This window comes from Cyprinodon tularosa, unplaced genomic scaffold, assembly GCF_016077235.1.
Source record: "Cyprinodon tularosa strain WSP-4 unplaced genomic scaffold, ASM1607723v1 ctg31, whole genome shotgun sequence".
Lineage (NCBI taxonomy): Eukaryota > Metazoa > Chordata > Actinopteri > Cyprinodontiformes > Cyprinodontidae > Cyprinodon > Cyprinodon tularosa.
Window position 1 is genome coordinate 1,244,732 of NW_024039019.1, and position 21,632 is coordinate 1,266,363.

General features: G+C 39.2%; 1 protein-coding gene across 1 annotated transcript; it reads left to right on the plus strand.

Annotated features, from left to right (window-relative positions):
- The first annotated feature begins 533 nt into the window (after nt 1–533).
- On the plus strand, nt 534–19,300 carry LOC119788084 (collagenase 3-like). Its single transcript, XM_038292221.1, is given in 11 exon segments — nt 534–724; nt 4,613–4,869; nt 9,431–9,579; nt 9,660–9,794; nt 9,900–10,061; nt 15,436–15,517; nt 15,601–15,704; nt 15,707–15,736; nt 15,811–15,970; nt 17,137–17,237; nt 18,860–19,300. Coding segments are annotated over 11 exon segments (1,440 nt in total). The 5' UTR covers nt 534–595; the 3' UTR covers nt 18,991–19,300.
- The last annotated feature ends 2,332 nt before the right edge of the window (nt 19,301–21,632 follow it).

Genomic DNA, 21,632 nt, shown 5'->3' on the forward strand with positions numbered 1-21,632 from the left:
CCATAGACGACCCCACTGTAGCTGGATGAATACCAAACAGATGAGGATCTGTTTAGGATTTGATTTATTTGTATTTTAAAAAAAAGCTAAAGCTACAAAACTCTTTTGTCTCATCGCAGAGCTTTTTATTACAACTGCTAAACTCTAAGTCATTCACTCAAACTAATTGTTGGTGTTTCTCCTCTTCAGACAGATGAAGATGATCATGTTGAATTTTGAATCAAATATCTGCAGGATTTTGTTCCTTATTTTCTGTAAATCCACAGTAAACATATCTTTCCCACTGTAAGTGGCTCACCTGTGGTTGAAGTCAGCCCTGCAGTTCCAGTGGCCTCTAATCTATAGGGTCAGGTAGACAAAAGTCAGAAAGTTTGATAAGATATTTTAAACTTAAATCGTTTTTGGTCTGATACCACCTATAAATAAAAGGTCTTCTTTTCCATTCCAAAACCCATTAAGGAGACATGCTGTTCTTGTTGAGACAGGAGCTTTCACATATAATAAGTAGGTGGTTTTTTGCTGCTGTGCATCCAGCTCTGTGTTTAAGCTGCACTGAAATGAAGGAAGCGCTCACTGTCGCTTCTACCGTCTCAACATGAGCCTGCTCTGTGTGATGCTTCTGACTCTCATGAGGCTCAACCGCACTGCTGTGGTAGCCTCACCCGTCCGCATCATTGACCAACCTCCACAATCACTATCTGAGGCTGACCAGAAGATTGCAGAGGTAACTTAACTCTTTTCCATTGATCAATATAGGTTGCATATGACAGCCTGTTGATGCTAAAGGTTTTCTGAAGTTTTCATTGCCTTGTATTTGCTGTTTCAGATAGAAATGCTGTTCTGTAAAAAAATCCTTAGAGTTGCAGTTTTGATTTGACCCACTGCCAAATGTTTATTCTCAGAAAACATGCTACTTTTTGTATGAGTCCAGAATTCAACATAATATAGCAATAGATCCTTATATAATAGAATATTTTAAATCTAACTAGATATCTTTACCATTTTTCTTTTAGAGAACAGTGTTTTCTCACACCTTAATGAGAAATATGACTGTAATTGCATTTAGAAAAGGCTACATTTAATTTACCAACATTTCAAATATGTGGTATTCTGCGCCTTTAGATTTTTGAGCTGTGAAAAAAAACAAACAAACAAAAAAAACATTTAATTAGTTGGAAAGATAATTATATAACTAATATCTCTACAATCTGTTTGTGAAGTGTCACCTGAGGCAAACTGTGGTTCAGTGATATTGGCTGAGAGGATTTTCCCTCTTATTTGCTGCCAACTGGCTCCTTGTTAAAATCTTTCCCTGATGTATTCTTAGGAAGGCAGCAGCAGTTGTAGACAGTAATTATCTTTATGGTAAGCATTGTCTTATGATGACAGCAGTCAAAATATATAGGCAGCCCCTCAATGAGGAAAATTTTTTTTTAAATATTAATCTTCAAAGGTAAACTTTTTAACACTATTGCATATTGTATTTTAGAATGAAAACACAAAGAATGCATCAAAGACAGTATAATAAGAGAATCAGGATCAGAATCAAGTTTATTGCCAAGTAGGTTTGCAATTACAAGGAATTTCACTTGGTGTTGATGGTGCAGACAAAATTGGATGGAAAGAAACTGTTTTATTCCTTATGGACCGCAGCCTCCTACCAGAGGGAAGGGACTGAAATACTTTGTGGCTGGAGTGCAAGGGATCAGCCACAATAATCCCTGCACGCCTCAGAGTCCAGGAGGCATACAGATCCTAAAGAGATGGAAGATTGCAGCCAATCACCTTCTCTGCTGACCGGATGACATGCTGCAGTCTGCCCTTGTCCTTGGTGGTGGCACCAGCATACTAGATGGTGATGGAAGAGGTGAGAAAGGACTCAATGATGGAGGAGTAGAAGTGCACCATCCTTCTCCCTGGCAGGTTGAATTTTTTTAGGTGCTGCTTAAGCCGGGCGTACACTGTGCAATTTTTTTCAATTGTTGCACGCAGCTACTTCTCACACTGTAAGACTAACCACAGGGTTTAGTCATACAGTGTGAGCAGCAGCTCACGATTTATGTTCGGCCCGACGCTGTGATGCGATCTACCTGCTCACACTGCACAACTAAAAACCACGTCGGACTCGGCTCCGCAGTGAGATGGAGCTGCTCTGACTCATCTATCCGGAAGCCAAGCAAATAGAAAGGGAATATTAAGCCCAGTATAATGAAATGCGCTCCTTGGCAATTTGTGCAATTTTGTGCTGAAAGCCCTGAAAAGAAAAGGCAACAACATATTTGGAAAAAAGACATGGCTGAGCTAACGTGGCTATTACGGTCTGCCAAACATGTTTCATCGTCTCCCGACCTTACCTTTCCTGATCAGGAGGTGGTCTTGGGAGGCTGATCAACCCTCGTAACCCCCTGTAAAATACATGACTCACGACGCACGATCAGGCTGAAAGTCGGCCCGAAAATTGCACAGTGTACGCCCTGGTTTAGCCAGCAAATTTGTATTTGAGTTTCTATATATTCTCGAATTCTCATGTTTAGATGGCTTTCCTTGGACTTGCTATTTAGCAGTTAGTCATTTTGCCTCAGATTCATGCAGTCATTTACTCGGTACGAAAATGACTGCAGCGGGAAGATGAACAGATTCTGGTAAGAAGGAATTCTTCCTCCAACATTCATCTGTTGTAAATCTAAAAACACTGATCAAAAAATAAAGGGAACACTCAAATAACTCATCCTAGATCTGAATGAATGAGATATTTTCATTGAATACTTTGTTCTGCAAAAAGCTGAATGTTCTCACTACAAAAATCACACAAATTCAATCAATGGAAATCAAATATGTTAACCAAGGGAGCCCTGGATTTGGAGTTCCACACAAATAAAAGTGTAAAAACCCTCCAGTCTGATCCAGCCATGATGTAATGTCCTTAGAATAGGTCAGACTGAGGCTCAGCATTGTGTGTGGCCTCCACCTGCCTCTATGACCCTCCTACAACACCTGATGAGGAGCAGGATGGTTTCATGAGGGATCTCCTCCCAGAGCTGGACTAAAGCATGCCCCAAATCCTGGACAGTCAACCATCCATCCATTTTTTGGTGGATGGATGGAGACTTGTGCTGACCTACTCCAACCACATGAGGTCTATCATTGTTCTGCATTAGCAGGAACCATGGAGCCACCTGCACCAGCAGATGAGGATCTCATCTGGGTGGGGAGTGGGGACTACCCCCAGGCTGAGGCTCAGGCAGTAGATGTAGCTGAGGACCTCACAGTTCTCATCAGTGCTGTTCCTCAGCAGCCTTGGGGGAAGCCATCTGGTCCAGAGGCTTTCCTCTGTTTCAGTCAGTTCAGCTGGCCTCTCATCTGCCAGCTGAGACCTCACCGGTGTGAGGTCTCTGGTGGCCTGGGGTTTGGAGACGTGTGGATAGGTGTGGAGAGGGAGGGGGCCAGTGTTAGATGAGTCAAATTGGGTGAAAAATCTATTTAACTCATGTGCAAACTTGGTGTCACTGTCTGCAGCCCTGCTTGTGGTCTTCTGCCCAAAGCCGAAGATTTTCTTGAGATCCCTCCACACATCTCTGACATTGTTCTGTGCCAGTTGTTCCTCCATCTTCCTCCCATAGTCCTTAATTGCCACCCTGATCCTCCATTGGAGCTCTTGCTGAAATCTATGCTGCTCTTCTCCGTCCTCTGAGTTAAAAGCCCTTTTTTTCTGATTCAGGAGCCGCACAGTGCTCTCTACACAGAAGGTCATGTAGTCAGGGATACATTCAGTCAGGCTGTTCATGTCATCACCATGAGACTTTGGAACATGCTCCAGTCTCCAGTTTGGTTAGAGACAAACTGCAGTTTTCTCCGGTCGCTAGGGTGTTATACTTTACAGACAGGACACAGACTTTAGAAACTTTATCCACTACAGTCATCTGATAGATCTTAACTTTTACTAAAATACTTAACTTGGGAAAATAACTATTACTCTACTTTTGGATCATCTGGGGTTTAATTTGAATAATTTCAGAATTTTCTAAACTATCATGCTCTCATTTACATAAAGTGACTCTGAAGGCTGGGACAGAAGAATGTGTTTACAAACCTGATAACGTGTGACATGTCAGTGGCTGAACATGTGTTAGAGCTGTTAATGTTGCCACCTACAATTACATGTGTTCAGCAATTTTTACAGCAACATACTGTCATTTAAGTAAAAAAAATGTTGGGAATGTTTACCGTCTGGTACTGTCTGCACGAATTGGAACATAAATCACTTCACACTGCTAAGTCACAAAATTGCTACCTTCAAAATACAAACTGTCCAAAGCTATAATCTTATCTCTATGTCATGCTGACCAGAACTTATCTTTATGCAGACAAGTCATATATAGATACATACATATATATTTTCTTTGTTTTTATGTACGCTGTTTAAGTTCACAAGTTTGTCAAATGTCAAAGGGGTGTGAATAATTATTCAATTTTTTATTTGAATAGCACTTTTTCATTTAGACACATTCCTTGGTTTTTTTTTAGATAGAAGTGAGACCATCTTACCTTTTTCTTTCACTGCAGCGTAAAGTTAGCTTCAGTGCATGTGTGTGATATGAATTGTTTTCCACAGGAATATCTGAAGCACTTCTATGGGTACCAGTCCAAGACAGAAAGACAAAAAAGGGCTGAAGACTTAAATAAGGATCCAAACTGGACGAGAGGACTCTGTGAGAAGGTGAAGAAAATGCAACGATTTTTTGGCTTGCCTCCCGATGGGAAACTCAATAAAGAGACTCTCTCCATAATGAAGAAGCCACGCTGTGGACTGTCAGATGTAGAGCCCTATGGAAGCACGTTTCGTTGGAGGAATGTGACAATTAGTTACAGGTGAGACAAGACCTTAGAAACGACTGATTATCCAGTATATTTTTCTGAGATGTGTTACAGCGGTTAATGCAAGTGGTTTACGTTTATTTTAACACCCAAACAAGAGGTTAAAAGAGATTTATCTTTGTGTAAAAGCAACACTGCTTTCCACTCTCAACACAGTCTGCAAGGTTTAATGAGATGTATCTTAAGCCAAGCATCCACTGATCTATTTGGTTGGATAACAGCCATCTTAAAGTTTTGGCTTCTAACCCAAAAGAAGTATCAAACTAAGCCCTGACAGCCCAGGGTGCAGACCAGGGAGCAAAGTCATAATTTAACACACCTCTCTGCAGCTTCTCTACTGTTACTCACCCTCGAGCTAACGGTGTACGTTCCTATCCTCAACTATGGTAATGAAATCTGGATAATGACTGAAAGAATGAATCAAGAAGAAATGTTTACTGAAAAACTATTTGGGGTTTTGGGAAAATAACTATTACTGTACTTTTGGATAATTTAGGGTTTAATTTGAATAATTAGAATTTCCTAAACTATGATGTTCTTATTTACATTAAGTGATCCTGAAGCCTGGGACAGAAGGATGTGTCTGAAATCTGGATCATGACTGAAAGAACGAGACACTGGATCCAAGCGGACAAAATAAGCTTCCTCTGCAGGGTGGCTGGGCTCTTCCTTAGAGAGAGGGTGAAAAGCTCTATGATTTGGGAGGGACTCGGAGTACAGCTGCTTCTCCTCCAAATTAAAAGAAGTCAGCTCAGGTGGCTCAGACATCTCTTTCAGATGCCCTTTGAACCTTTCTCTCTTAAGGGTTCAAGACATGTCCCACTTGGAGGAGGACCAGGGGATGACCAGGACAAACTGGAGGGACTATGTCTATCAGCGGGCCTGGGAGCACCTCAGGCCTCCCTGAGCAGGGCTGGAGGAGGAGTCTGTATAGAGCAAAGACTGGGAGTCTCTGCTAAGACTCTTATAGAGTCTTATTGATACTCTTATGGAGTCTTATAGACTCTGGGAGTCTCTGCTAAGACTCTTATAGAGTCTCTGGGAGACTCTGGGAGACTCTGGGAGTCTCTGCTGCCCGTGACCCGTACATGGATGAAGGGGAAGATGACGTGACAAGACCCCTGGTTTCCATCATCCAAACTATAAAGCAATAAAACCTCCTCTGCTGTTAACCTTGTACTGTCCACCAGGTCCTTTAGAATTTTTCAGAGTACCTATTTGATTTGGTGTTGAACACTGAAAGGGTCATCATAGTGGTGGATTTTAACATCCATGCTGACATTGAAGGTGATAGCTTCGGTGCGGCTTTTAATGCTATCTTAGACAGCAACATGGAGGAATCGTTGAAAAACGGCCTAAGTGACTGGAAAAAACTAAGCATCAAACTTGAAAAGCATGCAAATTCTCTGGCCCATCAGAACTGTATGGTTACATGGGACATCTTCAAACAGAGCACATCTGGAAGATCAATAGCTGGCAATTTGTCAGAAAACCACAACGCTACTGTTGAGAAAAACAGATTTTATCTTTTTAAAGTGAGATTGCTGCATACACTTGGATTGACTTTCCGTGGACAAAGGGAGTCTATCGATTCAGATTCTCGTGGTAATTATCTTGAGGTTTGCAAATTCTTTCTCGAAATATGATTCCGATTTTCAAAGTATGAAGTCTAATTATTTCAATGCTACAAGTCCAGATTTTTAGAAAGAAATATTGAGATATGCGCAAATTTGGTTCATGCGGAAATTGTAGAGAAAGTGCGGGACACTGGTTTTTTTGCTGTTAATCGCAGATGAGGCCAGGTCATCCAAAACTGAGCAGCTGACAGTCTGTTTAAGATATACAGAGCAGCTTCAAATCAAGGAGCGTTTTTTGGGTTTTATTGATTGTTCCACATCTCGATATGCAGCTGGGATCGTGGATGCAGCTGGGATCGTGGATGGCGCCTCTGTAATGTCTAGCAGAGTGTCTGGAGCGCAGCAGCGCATTAAAGAGATGCAACCATACGCATCATACCTACACTGCTTGGCTCACAAACTGAATCTCGTGCTTGTGGACTACTGAACCGTGAACCTTTTTCTTGATAATGACTTTGGGCAACAGAGAATAAAATGATGTAAATACTGTCCAATGTCCCAGAGTGAGACCGCTGGATTCCAGCAGCACCTGTATTTCCCAGTGCTGGATGCCATAATTTGCGAACTGGACAGACGATACTCGGGAGAAGCTGTTGAACTCGCACAGGCCTGTGCAGCAGTGTTAAGATGCGACAAAAGTGGAATTGAACCTCTCGTACAAAAGTATGCACAGCCTCTGAAAATCAACCACAACCTTGTTGGGGCAGAGATGGACCTTGTTAAAGACTCTATTAGCGTCATTTGTTTGATCTGTGTCACGTGAAAATATTCAAAAAACAGTGGCAAGGGCGGTTTACCCAAATCTATACAAGCAAACAGAGCAGGTAATTTATCCCTGCTTCCATCAGACATTACAGTGTGGCACGTGGCACTATAACTGCAATATCTAATGTGCAATCTCTATTTAATACCTTGTGCAATAACCATATATATAAATACCTATTTTTATAAATACCTATTTAATACTGTGTGCAAGGTTAAGGGTCTTGCTAAGAGACTCACAGTGGCAGTCTGTGGGTGTGGGGCTCGAGCTCAGAACCTCAGGATTCCAAGCTCTATGCCCTAACCTCTAGGTCGCCACTTTCGACCATTGAGCCAATGTGACAAGATAATTCCTCCACTGTGACATCAACAAAGTCTATCTTATCTAATCTTAAAGGACATGGACCTCTTTAAGTCTTTATGTCTTTATGTCAATATGTTACCTTACCGCGGGTCTTCTCCTATTCAATATCTGCGTTCTTCCAGTACCTCAAAGCAATCTCAAGAATTAGCAAACAGCCTTGTTACTTCAGTTAGAAACAACTGATCAGGCCTGAAATCTGCAGTAATAGACTGAGACCTGATACCCAGAGATATTTAGAGACAGTTACAAACTTGCTCCTTTCTATTACCAAAATACATTTCAATGATGAAAGTCTTACCAATAAAATGCATTACTGGTTTGCTGCCATGGCATTAACCTTCAAGACCACTCAATGCTTGTGGATCAAGTTGACTTTCACCCTCAGGACCAGAAGCAAACAGAGAGAAGCATTTCTACTAACCTCAAGTCCACAAACAGAAGATTACTTTCTTTCAAATGAAACCTGGAACCCAATTTGTTCAGAGATGCTTTTGAGCTTTTTTTACTGTTTACAGAACTATCATTAATCAAAGTGTTTTACCAAGCTTTTATTGTTTTTACTGGCTTTTTATACGCCCCTGAAATTTACCTTTTAATGCATTGTTTCCTTCACCTACATGATGTAATTTTAATTTTCTAAATGCTGAAATGCTGCTTACAAAATTAAACTTTCCTTGCCTAGAAATACAGCATTGTAATCTGTGCAGAAAAAGGTTGTTGCATAGCGTGTGAAAAAATTGCCTAATTATATTGAGTCATTGCTTTGCAATTTTCAGGTTTCAGCGACATGCAATTCCTCTGCATTAATGGCACAACATTTACTTAGACTTAGACAACTTTTATTGTCATACTGTAATCACAGAGTGCATGCAAAATGAAATTTTGTTTTGTACAGCTTGTACAAAGTTGTGAAGCAGTGATCAGATGTAAACAGTGTGGGAGAAAAAACGTGGTGCAAAAAAAAAAAACTATTGATATGGAAGTTCAAAGCATTATATATATATATATATATATATATATATATATCAAAGCATTATATATATATATATATATATATATATATATATATATATATATATATATATATATATATATATATATATATATATATATATATATATAGCATCGAATGCTTTGAACTTACAGGTATATTGTTAAATTAAGCAAAATAGTTTGTTAAAATTGAGCCATGGGAGCTGGCTCGGCGCTCATCTGCCGGTAGTGTATTTCCTGGATGGGGCCGCCTGTGGAGCTGGTTGACACTTGCCTTTTGCATCCCTGCGTCTTTTTCTATGTCTGCTTCTGTCTCCTTGAACCCCAGTCAGCCTCAGCAGATGACACATAAGTAAAATAATTAAAGAAATAAAAAGCTCTCATATTGTCTAGAATGATAAAGACAGAGAGGAGTTATTGCAGAATTGAGCTATTTGACAGAATTAAAGTGAGTTTTTGAAAGCTCCAAAATAATTAATTAAATTATCTATTTCCTGTTTAGGATTACGTAGGAACAAGGTAGGTAATTTTTTTAACAATTAGGAAATGGTTAATTTGGTACGCTTTTTTTTTGTGTTTCTGTGTAAAAATGCTACAGCTAGTACATGATGACACCAACAATCGTAAAATGTAAGATGTTGACAATGATCACCACATTAGCTTTAAATGCAGTGGGTTACTACAGTAACATAATTGAGGGCACTTACTTCTGGACTTCTGGATTATTCAGGTTTCTATGTTCATTAGCTTTTTACCATGTTTATGTAAATTGCTTTAAATTGTGTGATTTTCTCTGCAGAATTGCTGGTAAAAATCTACCATTTCCAGTCCAAAAAATTGAAAAAGTAATCAAAAAAGCACTGAAGCTGTGGTCCAGTGTTTCCCTGATTAAATTTCAAAAGCGGAAACGAAGAGAAGCAGACATTGTCATCACCTTTGCCAGCAATGGTAAGCTTTGTGATAAAAGATTCACATAAACTAAACTGAAATAATGTGCCTGAGATGATAATGCGAGGCTCTTTTTGCAGACCATGGGGATGGGGTTCCTTTTGATGGAAATGGGGGTGTCCTGGCCCATGCCTACCTCCCTGGTTCAGGCATTGGAGGGGATGTGCACTTTGATGCTGCAGAGAAATGGAGCTTGAACTCTACTGATGCTGCAGGTAAAAGAGAAATGAAAATCCTGCAGGAGATTATTCATGTATTCAACAAAACCTTAACATCATTTTACTGGTTCGGAAACTGCATGACGTGTCACCCTCCTTCAGGTGTCAGCCTACATGTCATTGCAGCTCATGAGTTTGGTCATGCTCTGGGCCTCTCGCACTCATCGGATCCAGGATCCATTATGTACCCAGCATACAACTTTTCACCTTGTCTCGAGCTTCAGCTCTCCTTTGATGATGTGAAAAACATCCAACATCTTTATGGTAAGCATTCATTCCAAGGCACAGGCTTAAATATACATCAAATACTTAGAAATGCTCCCCATGCGCCGCACAATGTCAGTCCACTACTCCCCAAGGGGATGGGTTAAATGCAGAGAATTCATTCCATTGCTCTGTAGTTGTGACAGTGTAATGACAATAAAAGCTGGGAACAAAACAACAACTCATATGCGTCAACTCTTTAGGTCACATAGTGTGACATTAAGTTTCCCATATAAGGATGCTAATAGAAAACAATTTAATTCAGTTTTTATATCGCCAATTAACAACACATTTCATCGCAAGGCACTTTACAATTCATCCAGATCATTCAGTCAGATTGGTTCAAAGTTTTCTATCTAAGGAAAACCAGTTGATTGCATCGACTCATTGACTCTTCAGCAATCCCCCACACCAAGAATGCTTGTAGCGACAATGGTGAGGAAAACTCCCTTTTAACAAGAAGAAACGTCCAGCAGAACCAGAACCAGGCTCAGTGTGAGCGGCCATCTGCTGAGTCTGACTGGGGTTCATGGAGACAGAAGCAGACATAGAAAAAGAAACAGAGATACAAAAGGTGAAGCTTGTTGACAAAAACTGTCAACAAGCTTCACAGGCAGCCCCGTCCAGGAAACACACATCCAGCCTTTCACAGTCAGAGAAACAGGACTACACTGAAAAACAGGCCAAGCTCCAACATCTAAAAACAAAGGTGGCTGCAGCACAGCTGATCATTCTCTCCAGGATGAAGTCACAGCGAAACAGGAACAGACTAGATTAAGCTACAATGAGAAAAAGCAGAAAGAGCTAAACATTAGAGATTCCAATTTTACTAAATTGAAATTATGCTTAAAACCATAACTTTGGCATCTCTACAATAAAGTGCATTTATTCTATGAAGATCACACAGGAAACAAGAAAGTTATCTGTTCAGGCATAAAGTATGAGGAGGAAAGTATGCAAAAAGCTCCACTCTCCCACCCCAGACCACAGGTTAGGGGACCTCCATATTGATCCTGCCTTGTTGACTCTGCATCCACTGTTATCTGCTCTAAAATCAATCAGCAGACAAAGCAACTCTCATGTTTTTCATTGTTTTTAATATTTTTTATATTTTCAATTCAACTCAGTTTATTTCAGCACCAATTCACAACACAAATCATCTCATGGCACTTTAGGGAGACAATTCAACTAGATCATCTAGTCAGATTTTACTTTAAATTTTGTTATTTTCATAATTTCATTTACTTTATTTTGTTTGTAGTACTTTGAGTCACTCTCTATTTTAAGTTCACAATATTTAATTTATTATTATTATTGTTAATATACTTTTTGATAATCATACCTCCATGTCCATGGATGAACCCGCCTCTTTCTTTTGCAGCTACTCTAAATCTAGAAGGATTAGACTCATTTTAACTAACTAAACCAAACTAAACCGGTTTGCATGTCTTAACAGAAAAAAAGGGCATGTTACTCCCTGTTTTATAGGGTTTTTATGTTTACTTCAAATGTTCTTTTTCTGTGGATTTTGTTCTTGTCCCTTTTTTTGTGTGGTTTGTAAAAGGTGTGCGCCTTGAGCTATTTGCAGCACTTTTCACTGTGGTTTTCTAAACTGGAACTTAAAAATAAGCTGAACTTAAATCAGAATTTAATTTTGATTCTGTCAGACCAGACAGAATTCATCCAGAAGATCTTTGAAAATTTGGCCTGAATATTATTATTATTTTTTTTTGTCTATGGAAGAAGTGAAATCTGTCTTGTTAGTGATCTTCAAAGCAACTCTTTCTTCTCTGACATTGCAGCAGCCTCCACACTGCTGATATCGGCCCATTAGCAGCATCTCTAGCTACTTTCTCATCTTTTATCTAATTTTATAGAAATATACAATATAGCTGTGGACTGGTTTTTTGTTTTTCCTTTAAGCTGTTTTTTTTGTATTCTCTTTGAAAAATAATTACCTTAAGGCATCAGGTGATCAAATACCTTTAAAAACCTGAAGCTGATCTTTATTTCAGGTTAATTAGAGTAATATGAAGACAAACCATTAATTACACAAAACTGTTAACTTAAAATATAGAGAATTACATTCCTCCCCACCATAAATGTGCTCAGCTGTTAGAGTTGTCGTTGCTTTTAGCGCAATAAATCATGTTGACAGAAACAACAGTAAAGACAGATGACAAAGAGGTGGTTTCTGTGCTTCCTTAATCCTGTGTTTATGTTTGCGTGTGTGAGGTGGGGAAGGTGGTGGCGGGGTGGTAATCATTATGACATCACTGACCGCTTTATGTCCAAGAGCACAACGCAACCTCTGCAGATTTCTACATTTGTAACACATTTGTAACGAGCTAACAGAACTTGCATCACTTCCTTGAGGTTTGCAGTTCAAAAGAAACTGGTTTACAGGCTCCTGTTTCTGCCTGCGTTTCTGAATGTTAGAAATATTACAACAACCTTGTTCTGGTACAAATAGCTTAGAATTAGACAAACTTTACTGTTGTTTTGTATACTACGAGTGTATACATTGCTTACAGCTTACAGTAGTGAAATGAACATTACTATTTATAAAGTGCAGCAGTGATCAGAATGAAAACAATGTAGGAGAAAAGGTAACCAGTTTAAAAAATAATGGTGAAAAAAGACATTGATATGGAAAGGCTTCAGTGCTTTGCAGTAAATAAATATGATGCAAAATGCAGTAGAACATTGAGTTGAGTGTGATGTAGAGTCCAGTTTAAAGTTTAACAGTTCAACAGTCTGATGGTGGTGGGAAAGAAGCTGTTGCAGAGTCTGCTTGACCTGCATTGAATGCTGTGAAGCCTCTTCCCAGATGAGCAGATGATGTTACGAGCTCGGGACACGCAGCGCTGGGATGAAATGTCTTTATGGAGGGAAATCATCTCTGATGAGGCCCATCAGAGAGGGGTGTCATCTGCAGACTTCACGATGTGATTGGTGGTGAACATGGGGACGTAGTCATGTGTCATCAGGGTGAACAGTAGGGGGTTCAGGATGCAACCCTGAGGGGAGCTACTGCAGAAACAAGATTTTTAAAGTTTTTTCTCATTGCACATGTCTCTTCGACATCTCTAAAGGGATAACCTCTACCGTCCTTTACTTTGTAAAAGGCAGGGACAACAATTTAGGAGAAACAGTGAGCAGCACGTGGAGAAAAAACACTTAACTTTAGAAACAGAATTGACTATTGTGTAAAAAACAAACAGAAAAAAAGGACTTCAACTTTGTTTCCACTACTGACAACAAACAGGCTTATGTTTGAACATTTAGAGATACACTATATTGCCAAAAGTATTTGCTCACCCATCCAAATTATTGGAATCAGGTGTTCCAATCACTTCCATGGCCACAGGTGTATAAATTCAAGCACCTAGGCATGCAGACTGTTTTTACAAACATTTGTGAAAGAATGGGTCGCTCTCAGGAGCTCAGTGAATTCCAGCGTGGAACTGTGATAGGATGCCACCTGTGCAACAAATCCAGTCGTGAAATTTCCTCGCTCCTAAATATTCCACAGTCAACTGTCAGCTGTATTATAAGAAAATGGAAGTGTTTGGGAACGACAGCAACTCAGCCACGAAGTGGTAGGCCACGTAAACTGACGGAGCGGGGTCAGCGGATGCTGACGCGCATAGTGCGAAGAGGTCGCCAACTTTCTGCAGAGTCAATCACTACAGACCTCCAAACTTCATGTGGCCTTCAGATTAGCTCAAGAACAGTGCGCAGAGAGCTTCATGGAATGGGTTTCCATGGTCGAGCAGCTGCATCCAAGCCATACATCACCAAGTGCAATGCAAAGCGTCGGATGCGGTGGTGTAAAGCACGCCGCCACTGGACTCTAGAGCAGTGGAGACGCGTTCTCTGGAGTGACGAATCGCGCTTCTCCATCTGGCAATCTGATGGACGGGTCTGGGTTTGGCGGTTGCCAGGAGAACGGTACTTGTCTGACTGCATTGTGCCAAGTGTAAAGTTTGGTGGAGGGGGGATTATGGTGTGGGGTTGTTTTTCAGGAGCTGGGCTTGGCCCCTTAGTTCCAGTGAAAGGAACTCTGAATGCTTCAGCATACCAAGACATTTTGGACAATTCCATGCTCCCAACTTTGTGGGAACAGTTTGGAGCTGGCCCCTTCCTCTTCCAACATGACTGTGCACCAGTGCACAAAGCAAGGTCCATAAAGACATGGATGACAGAGTCTGGTGTGGATGAACTTGACTGGCCTGCACAGAGTCCTGACCTCAACCCGATAGAACACCTTTGGGATGAATTAGAGCGGAGACTGAGAGCCAGGCCTTCTCGTCCAACATCAGTGTGCGACCTCACAAATGCGCTTCTGGAAGAATGGTCAAAAATTCCCATAAACACACTCCTAAACCTTGTGGACAGCCTTCCCAGAAGAGTTGAAGCTGTTCTAGCTGCAAAGGGTGGACCGACGTCATATTGAACCCTATGGATTAGGAACGGGATGTCACTTAAGCTCATATGTGAGTCAAGGCAGGTGAGCAAATACTTTTGGCAATATAGTGTATATATCAACTTAAAGATATGAAAAACAAGAGACAGGACCAGAATGTTGTTAACATGCACTTAGCTTAATAGCTAACTAAGCTATGTTTTCTTTAAAATAAAAGAAAAAAGAAGTTTGTGATTTTCAGATGATACCTTTCCATCAATGATGTTAAAGGTTGGTTAACAATCATAACTTCATAATTCTTGTCAGAACAAACTAAAGTTTTTTATTTTTATTTTATTTAATTCACTTAAGCAGAGCATAAATCTGGTGTCATTTCCTCCTTGAAGTTAGAAGAAAATGAATAAAACAGATTATATTCATCAAAAATATTTTCTATAGAATAACCCACCCTGACTGCACTCAATCAGCAGCTGATGCTCAAAGTTATGAGTTTACCAATCAAGATAATCTAACTCAGGTGTGCTAAAGTGCAGACACTGAGGGCTTTTAGGTGCATCCCTTCTTCAACACACCTGAGCTAAAAGAAAGCCCCCCTCCCCATGTGTCGCTTGTTTGTCAGGATTGTATGGTTGCAGCCTAAAAACAAGACACAGCATTTTTTTTTTTAGAATGCATCAAAACCAATATATTCATAGGAGTCATAGTATTGCACAGTTCTAGTTTCATAATCCACTACATGAGGACTTTCCTTGTTTTTTCCTTGTTGATGTTGGTTTCTAAATCAGAACATTGGTACCCGACAGCTTCACTAATATTTTTTCCATTTTGTGAAAACTCATGTTTCAGAGTTCAAAATTGATAATAATTTGTTGTTTGTGTTCTTTTCTCTCCTTGCATCAGGTTTTTTCTGCATTTTCTGCACTACTCTTGAAAAGGCCCCCCCCTAAAACCCCGATAAATGTGATCCAGATCTGTCTTTTGATGCTGTCACTGAAATGCAACAGGAGTTGGTTTTTTTCAAGGACAGGTTAGTATGTTTGCTCCTTATAAAACAATTGTTTTCTGCATTAAAGATTATTTCTTTACTCAGTGGGCTTTCTGTCTTTGCAGATTCATGTGGCGCAAACATCCCAATTTTGTTGAAACAAGGATCTCTCTCATCAGCAGCCTCTGGTCAGACTCTGTACCATCTCACCTGGATGCTGTGTATGAGAACTGGGAGAAGAACTTTCTTTTTTTTTCAAAGGTAAGACGGGATGAATGAAAGTTTTACAGCTAGGTGTTTGTAAGTTTTAAATCATGAAGGTATTTTTCTTTTAGGTGATCAGTACTGGAAACTACAGCAATTAATTGTGCAGGAAGGGTTTCCCAGGAACATCTCAGAGCTGGGCTTTCCCTCCCGAATCAAGTCAGTGGATGCTGCTCTGCACTTCAGACGCCATCGTTACACTGTGTTCTTCACTGGCAGCGAATGCTGGAGGTATTTCACATCAGTGTCCTCTGGGTTCTAAATCATGCTGGAATGAAAGGGCAAATTATCATATATTAGATGTAGAAAATCTACATAATTGTGTTTCTCCTCAACTTTAAGGTATTTTTTATAAATAGTTAATCAATTTCTTAACTGTTAAAGTGTTTGTGGATTATATATGATATTATAAAACATCACTCAGATGACAAACATTTTCAAAACAGAAAGGTGTACTAGATTTAAAACCGTGCTTATTTTTATTTCGACCAAAAAGCCTCATAGGAATACTGAGAGTAAATTATATATATATATATATATATATATATATATATATATATATATATATATATATATATATATATATATATGTGTGTGTGTGTGTGTGTGTATACATATAGATGGGTATATATAACTATTGCACTGGGTATTAAATCGTAATTGCACATTATACATTTCACAAGTAACTGCCGTTGTATAGTTGCATTGCAGAGTCTGGTTTCAGCAGGGATGAATGACCTGCAATAGCACTCCTCTTAACAAACAGGGTGTAAAAGTCTTTCACTAAAAGAGCTGATCAGCTCCTCCACAGTCTTGTGCAAACGGTGGAAGGTGTTGTCCATGATGGATGTAAGCTTGGACAGCACCCTCCTCTCACCCACTTCCTTCACTGAATCCAGAGTGAAGCCTAGGACAGAAACGGCCTTTCTCACCAGTTTGTTCAGTCTCTTTCTGTCCCGCTCTGTGGGCTGATGCCACCAAAGAGTCATAGAAGGTCTTTGAACAGGGGCCTGCTCACTCCAAAGGATCTCAACCTCCTCAGGAGGTGTTAGTTTTTCTCTGTGGAAGCATCACTTTGCACATAATTGGATCCTGGTGTTCCGCTGATGAAAGATGTGGTCATCTCTTTTTCATCGGTTTGTTGTTGCATTAGCCATTAGAAATATGACAATCTCTGTGATAGTGACTCAACCAGATGCTCTACTTCCTTTTCTGAGTTGATGAAATAAGAGCCAGATATTTTCCCGTGTGACTGCTGAAGAGCAGATTGTTTATGTTCTGTTCCGTGAGAAGAACAGCTTGAATTTAATTTTCCACTCAGAATAATCATGTTACCCACTGAAATCTAAAAGCGAGAGACGTTTGTCACCAAAGATGCTGCTGTGTGTCACATTTAGGTACAACGAACATCTAGGTATGATGGAGGGATCATCAGTGCTGATCGAGCAGCAGTGGCCGGGAATCCCTTTCCCCGTAGATGCAGCTGCCTTCTTTCAGGGTACCTATCTCTCATTGACTGATTGTGTTAGAGGTTGCCTCGGATTATTAACATTAAATCTGCACTGATTACATATGAGACATGCAGTCATTTTAACTGAACATCTTCATCTACAGAGCTTTGCCAAAAGAATTTATACAACTTCATTTTTCCACATTTAGATGCTATGACATTCAAAGACATCAGGATATTTGGTTGGGATTTTTGTCACACATTCAGACTTATGAGAAGATAATCATCCATTGGATAATAATAATAGTGTATGTATTTGTTACTTCAAGGCTGGACTATTATAATTCTTTACTATCAGGAAGTCCACAAGCTGTAGTCAAAAGCCTTCAGCTGATCCAAAATGCTACAGCCTGAGTTCTGATGAAAATTTAAAAAAGAGATCATGTCTCTTCTATACTACCTTCTCTTCATTGGCTTCCTGTTAAATCAAGAATATAATTTAAAATCCTCCTACTCACATATATTATATCAGAGATCAGATTGTTCCTGATGTTCCTAACAGAGCACTTTGCTCTCAATCTGCAGGTTTACTAGTGGTTCCTAGAATTTCTAAAAGTATAATGGGAGGCCGATCTTTTAGTTATCAAGCTCCTCTACTGTGAAACCAACTACCAGTTTAAGTCTATGAGGCAGACACCTTGTCTACTTTTAAGGCAAGGCTTAAAACTTTCCTTTTTGATAAAGCTTATAGTTAGAGTGGCTCAGGTTATCCTGAGCTATCTCTATAGTTATGCTGCTATGGGCTTAGACTGCTGGAAGACATAGGGACCCCTATTTCCTAATCCTGCTTCATTCTATCTCTATACTGTTACTCTGCAGAATCTGTAAGTTCATTCTCTAACGTTATGCTCTCTGCTTTTTCTCATAGTAGCTTCATCTGGTCTGTTCCTGTTTGGCTGTGACTCCATCCTGGAGAGAAATATCAGCTGTGCTGCTGCCATCAATGCCTTTGTTTATAGATATTGGAGATCGGCCTGTTTTTCAGTGTAGTCCTGTTTTGCTGACTGTGACTAACTGGATGTGTTCTCTTCATCCTCTGACATTGGAGCTGGCTCGAAGCTCGTCTGCCTGGCTGTGTGTTTTTGTGCTTCTGTGTCTTGAACCCCAGCTCACACTGAGTCTGGTTCTTCTGGATGTTTCTTTCTGTTCAAAGGGAGTTTTTCCTCTCCACTGTCACTACAAGCATGCTTAGCGTGAGGGATTGCCTTTGAGTCAATGAGTCAACTGGTTTTCACCATACATAGAAAGCTCTTTATGAATTTCACTGGATGATCTGGTGAGATGTATTGTGAATTGGCACTATATAAATAAACTGAATTGAATTACTAAGAGTAGCTTGGTAGAAGGTCGCACACTGATCCTGGTTCAGCTGGAGATTTATTCCTGTTTAAAGTTTTCTACCTGGAAGACGAAACTAAACCTTAGTAGAAGTTTATTCTTTTAAGAGGTTTGCTTCCAGCTGCCTCTGCATTTCATTCCATCTCTACTCTCATCAACTCTGACCAGCTTATCATGTCACAACCCATAGAAATTATTTGTTTATTGTCCTAATGTGGTAAAAAAAAAGAAATACATTTGAAATCTCATTATTGACTGATGATTTTCTGCAGGTTTTGTACACTTCTTCCAGGGAAACAAGCTCCATAAATACGACTTTTACCAGAACCGTGTGGTCTTTGTCGGCAACACCAATGATCTGATGGACTGCAAGATGGAAAAGAGCAATAAAGACAAACTCTAGTGTTGAAATTGCCTAGTAATGCCAGTGTTAACTGTGTATATTAAATTAACTCTCTGCTGCAGTGATCGTATTGTTGCTGGGACTTCATAATGCTGGGAAATCCCTCTCCTTGGTGTGCAGCCGTATTGAAATAAAGGGGATTGGTGCTGTCAATCAAAGCTGTTTCCTTGTTTGATTGGTGCTGTCAATCAAAGCTTCTGAAATATGTTTTCTGCCTGACATTTGTGTTGTAGACAAATTGATAAAGTAAAAAAGTATTGAAACTCAAAAGCTGTATCTGGGAACAATTCTAATTTGGTATTGAGGCTTTTTTTGCTTTTGTTTATTTAAAATTTTTAGAGTATTTACACATTAAATATGATACATCAGAAGACCTTAATACCTGGTATGATTGTTTTATATTTGTGTTATTTAATATGCACATTTATTCAATTAGCATCTGTTACATTGTTGAAAATGAATTGTTGATCAAATGATCCAAGGTTAGTTTTTTCCAGTAATCAGTCAAACCAATCATTTCAAATCTGTGAACAAAGGAGCCACATTCTGCTGTCAAACTCTTGCTTTAAATGGCAGAATGATTCACAGACTTTGTTTGAAAATACGTCAACATCGTCTGCATAGAGTCACATTCATACACTTCCAGTACACGAGAAAAGAGTCAGATCAAGTCAGTCAAATGTGTGTGAAGGTGAGCTTTCCTTATCATAGAGACAGTGAAACAGACTAAAAAATAATTTTAATAACCAAGAAAATCCCTGGGATTGAAAAATACATCAGTTCACAAGAAAACACTTTTGATTCTTTTCTCAGTCAATAAGTCAGATAAGCGTGAAAGCGGCACAGCGTAGCTGAAAGGTCGGCAAAGTGTTTCAGTAGTTTGACTTAAATGCTGTTTAGGGACGGACACTGAAAAATGAAATACTCTACAGAAAGAAAAAATATCCCTGGTGAATGAATAAATATTGAGGCAGCGATGAGAGTTTGGAGGACATCCAAGTTTCCAGTAGGCGTGTGAATTAGATAGATTTGGTATAGATAATGATACATGTGATTTGTCCTGATATATCTTGAAAAAATTAACAATGTATTGCCATTTTTATAATAATAAAGCTCTGGAAAACCACATAATATATTGTTTTTGCTTTTATGTGCTGCCACCTATCTGTGTTATCTGAGTTATACAAAAAGAAGACAAGGAAATGGATGTTTGACTATAAACATTTTTTACATTCAGGATCGAATTGGATCTTTCTTGAAAAAAGAAAAATATTGTCTTAGAAATATTACAATATTGTATTTGAATGGTCACAAATATCGTCTATTAGAATGTCTCAAAATTTAACAATATCAATTTTCTCTTGCACCCCTACCAATATCCAGCCCTCGTTTGATGAGAGCAGCGTTTGTGTAAGAGCTTCTCCCAATGTCAGACTGTCACCACTATATGCCCCTTTTTCCCGATCATGCATCTGGATCTCATGGCGTATTTACCAGAGGAGATTTTCTGGGTTTAGAGGGTCAGATCTTTGCTCATTTTGGGTCCTTTTCAAGGTAGCAGAAAGGAGATGGACCTCATTGCAATAATTTAGGAAGCTGAGCTTCAAAACAATCCGTCTCACCTATAAACACCTTCCTGTAAGAGACATCTCACAGTTAGGAGAAAGATCCAGAATGGGATGGAGGGATTCCACAAGTCCTCCATCTGATCTGGGAAAGATGTGGACTCCTCCATAATGGATCTGGGGTATGTTCATACGGTGTCCCTCCTGGTTTTCACTCTAGAAGTTCATTTCAGCTGCTGGAGGAATATGGAAGGATAAAAATCAAACAATTATATCATTTATATATTTGTTTTTAACCTTCTCTACTCTTTAACCCTTTAAAGCCATTCATTAAAGTTCAGCAGTGATCAAATGTAAATGGTGTTGGAGAAAAAACCTGGTGCAAATCAGACACATTTAGTGAACAGAAAACATATAAAGGATTATACAGATATGCCTAATATATAAAAACTAATGTAAATGAATGATTTATTTTAACTTAAAAAAATATATATCTTTTTTATTTCATTTGTCAGAAAGTTAAATGACAACTCTAATCAGAAGTTTCTTTCAGTTATTTCCTGGTTCTGGCTTTAAAGGCATGTCCTGTCTGACCTCTGTGTCTTCTCTGGCTTTTAAAGGGAAATCTGCCTTACATAGTCACCTCACAGTTTTTTACTCATTTGTTGTTTATTTTATTAAAGCAAAAGTTTATTCTGATTTTTTTGGACTAATTTAAATCCTATAAAAGGATAATCTAAAAAATGTTATGAGTTTATAATATACAGTTTATAATTTCCTTCTGATAGAATAATACTAATTAATCTAAATACATAGTTTTTTTTAATCATTTAACATTACTGTAAAATATGCCAGGAGCAGTTCAAAAACTCTCCAGGTATTATTTACTATTTTTTTTTTTATAATAAAGGCAAAATCTCCTCATGAAACAAAAATACAGAGACAGTGTCATAATTATAGTGTCTTGTTTTGGGGAAATTCTGTGTCAGATGAACAAGCAGGCACAAACTTCCTGTCTTACCCATAAAAGGAGCACGAGTCACTCAGAAAAGTTGCTCAACACACCGATCAAAGTCC